Source organism: Myotis davidii, unplaced genomic scaffold (genome assembly GCF_000327345.1).
Source record: "Myotis davidii unplaced genomic scaffold, ASM32734v1 scaffold185, whole genome shotgun sequence".
In the NCBI taxonomy this organism is placed as follows: Eukaryota; Metazoa; Chordata; class Mammalia; order Chiroptera; family Vespertilionidae; genus Myotis; species Myotis davidii.
Genome location: NW_006297811.1, coordinates 4,004,964 through 4,007,463, shown reverse-complemented (window position 1 = coordinate 4,007,463; position 2,500 = coordinate 4,004,964). Strand labels below are relative to the sequence as shown.

Here is a 2,500-nt window from a genome sequence, read left to right as displayed (position 1 = left end):
CTTATAGTTTGGATTTTTGCAATCATTTGCATTTTAATTTTGTTTTGACCATGTTGTCTAGTTAGCACTACTGATGGGAGAATGCCAACCATCTATATATTAGAATTTTTGGGGATGGACTCTCAACAATGTAAACAATTCAAAAGCCACTCCCCACTTCTGAACCTCCATCCCTAAATTTAAAGATTTACACCTACGCGTAAAAAATAAATGATTTGAAAGACAATGCTTTTTTAAAAATGTTAACCAATGAAAATTGTAGATGTCAAAGTCAAATATCAGATGTTTGCTTCATGTCTCAAAAAAGTTGCTTGAAAGCTAATGGGAACAATGCCTTAAGGCAGCGATTTTCTACCTTTTCCATCTCATGGCACAAATTAATTACTAAAATTGTGTAGCACACCAAGAAATATTTTTTGCTGATCTGATGAAAAAATAGGTAAAATTTTGATACATTCACACCAGACAGCTATTCTATTGGCTGTTGCCATTTTTTAATTTGACAATATTAGGGAAAAGGGGGTTAGTGGCCCTGACGGATAGGTGTTGTATACTTTAAAAATTCTAGTGGCACACTGGTTGAAAATTGCTGCCTTAAGGTGTAACTTCTGTTAGGAATTCTTTAGCTCTTTTTTTTTTTTTTTTAATAAAATCAGTTTGTGAACAAAATGAGGTTTTGAGCCTCAATTCAGTCTTCCCCCACCCCACAAGGGGGACAAAAGCAAACCAAAAACCTCAACTCCAAACAAGTGAAAAACAAGCAAAAAGAAGTTAATAGTTATTAATGGAAACTTTTTGGTTAGACTTTATATTAAGAATTACTTTGTTAAAGCTTCTATTTATTTTTTTAATGTTATCATATGTTTGTACACATTATAAACTTAAAATGATTTATCTAACTGATTCCTTTTGTTACCTGGCTAGCAGGGAAAAGGGGTCGAGGCCGGTCCTGACCTGTTACAATGAAGACTGACTTGCTATGTGGGATTACACCAGAAGCTTGCAGTGGAGTAATGGTAAGGAAATCAAGCAACCTTAAATATCACGGCTGTATAGGAGCATATTCTTTTGCAGAAGACCTTCCTGTGAAGATCATGGAATCAAATACAGGACATTGAACTAATACTTGGACTTTGATATGAATTTCTTTAACAATTTTCTCTGCAGTGCAAGTTATTAAACTAAATCTACTCTATTTTCCAAATGTGTTCCAACAGAAATTCTTCATAACTTCTAGCATGGTATCTTAATAAAGAATAAAGTTCTTCTCTTTAAAAAATCTGCTCTAAGTAGATTTTTCCCCTGTTTTTTTAAATTAAGGATCCCAGCACTGGTTTTCTAAAATATTCTCTTGAATTTGTGCATTTAAATTTTATTGCAGTGGTATAGATGAATACCATTGTTGGTATCCTTAAATTTTATTTCTGCTCACCAAGGTTAATCATGATTGTCTTTTTTATAATAATCACTTTTGAATTGTGTTCAGATAAGCAGTTTCAGGTGTAATCATCAGAGCTGGTTAGTCAGGCATTCCAGATAGTGGTTCTTTTCAGAACCTTTTTTAAAAGGGTTGGTTAACTACCTCAGTAGCAGAGGATTGAACTATACCCTGTCTGTACTGTACATAGAAAAATCTTTGTAGATAAAAGCAAGGCTTGTTAAATGATATGAGGGTAAGATTTTAATATACCAAATGTAATAACATTCTTAATTGCCTTTAGTTTCAGAGGCTTGTAAGACTTCCTCATGACCATCATAACAGGCCTTGCTTTTGTCGTATTTTGTGGCTGAAAAAGCAGCCTTGCTTCTTCAGATATTGTAGTTATTTGGATGTATAATAGTTTAGGAAGATGTTACTTTTGTAAGACATCAGATGTTCAAAAAAGTGCATCCGAACTTGTACTAAATACTGCAGTGTCCCTTTATAAAAAGTCAGACTAAAACTGACAGTTGTACAGAGAAGCCTGACATTTGGATATTTTGAAGTTTTTTCATAAATCATAGAGATTAGTATATGGCTGTAGTTTAGCTTTTTAGGTAAAAGGTATGTTTCATTAGTGCATTTCTTATTGCTGATCACTGCAAAAACGTGAATCAGCTTTCCATTTCTTATGCAGGTCATGATAACTTGTAGACTAGAATACAATCATTTGTGCTATGTTTTTAATTTTCTAAAGCACCTTGATGACAGTGAGTGTTCAGTGGTGAAGCATCCTCTATTGAATCACCCTCAAAAATTTTTTGGCCAAGTCCAAAATTGATAGCTTAAAGTCAAAAGTGAAATTATAGTTTAATTAGGACTTGGTATAAAGAAATCCCTTTTCCCTTCCCCAAAGGGATACTGCAGTTATATCACTACCCAATAGGCACCATGATGAAGACCAGAGCTTATTATACTTAGGGTTTTATACACACCAGTTCCCCCAGTAAATGCAAATTTAACAAAATTTAGACATGTCATATGTTCAAAATGCTCATGACAAACAATCATTTTGCATTC

At 33.5% G+C, this 2,500-nt stretch overlaps 1 protein-coding gene across 4 annotated transcripts in view; it reads left to right on the top strand.

The window, feature by feature from the left end:
- Positions 1-2,270, top strand: part of SYNCRIP (synaptotagmin binding, cytoplasmic RNA interacting protein) — a 30,815-nt gene extending 28,545 nt beyond the window's left edge. For 2 of the 4 annotated variants that reach the window (XM_015570313.1, XM_006773473.2), the window contains one exon: positions 925-2,270. In XM_015570313.1, the coding sequence (XP_015425799.1) occupies positions 925-953 (29 nt within the window). In that variant the 3' untranslated portion in view covers positions 954-2,270. The remainder of the gene's footprint in view (positions 1-924) is intronic. The other 2 variants (XM_006773471.2, XM_006773470.2) reach the window with 2 other exon arrangements.
- Positions 2,271-2,500: the final 230 nt, after the last annotated feature.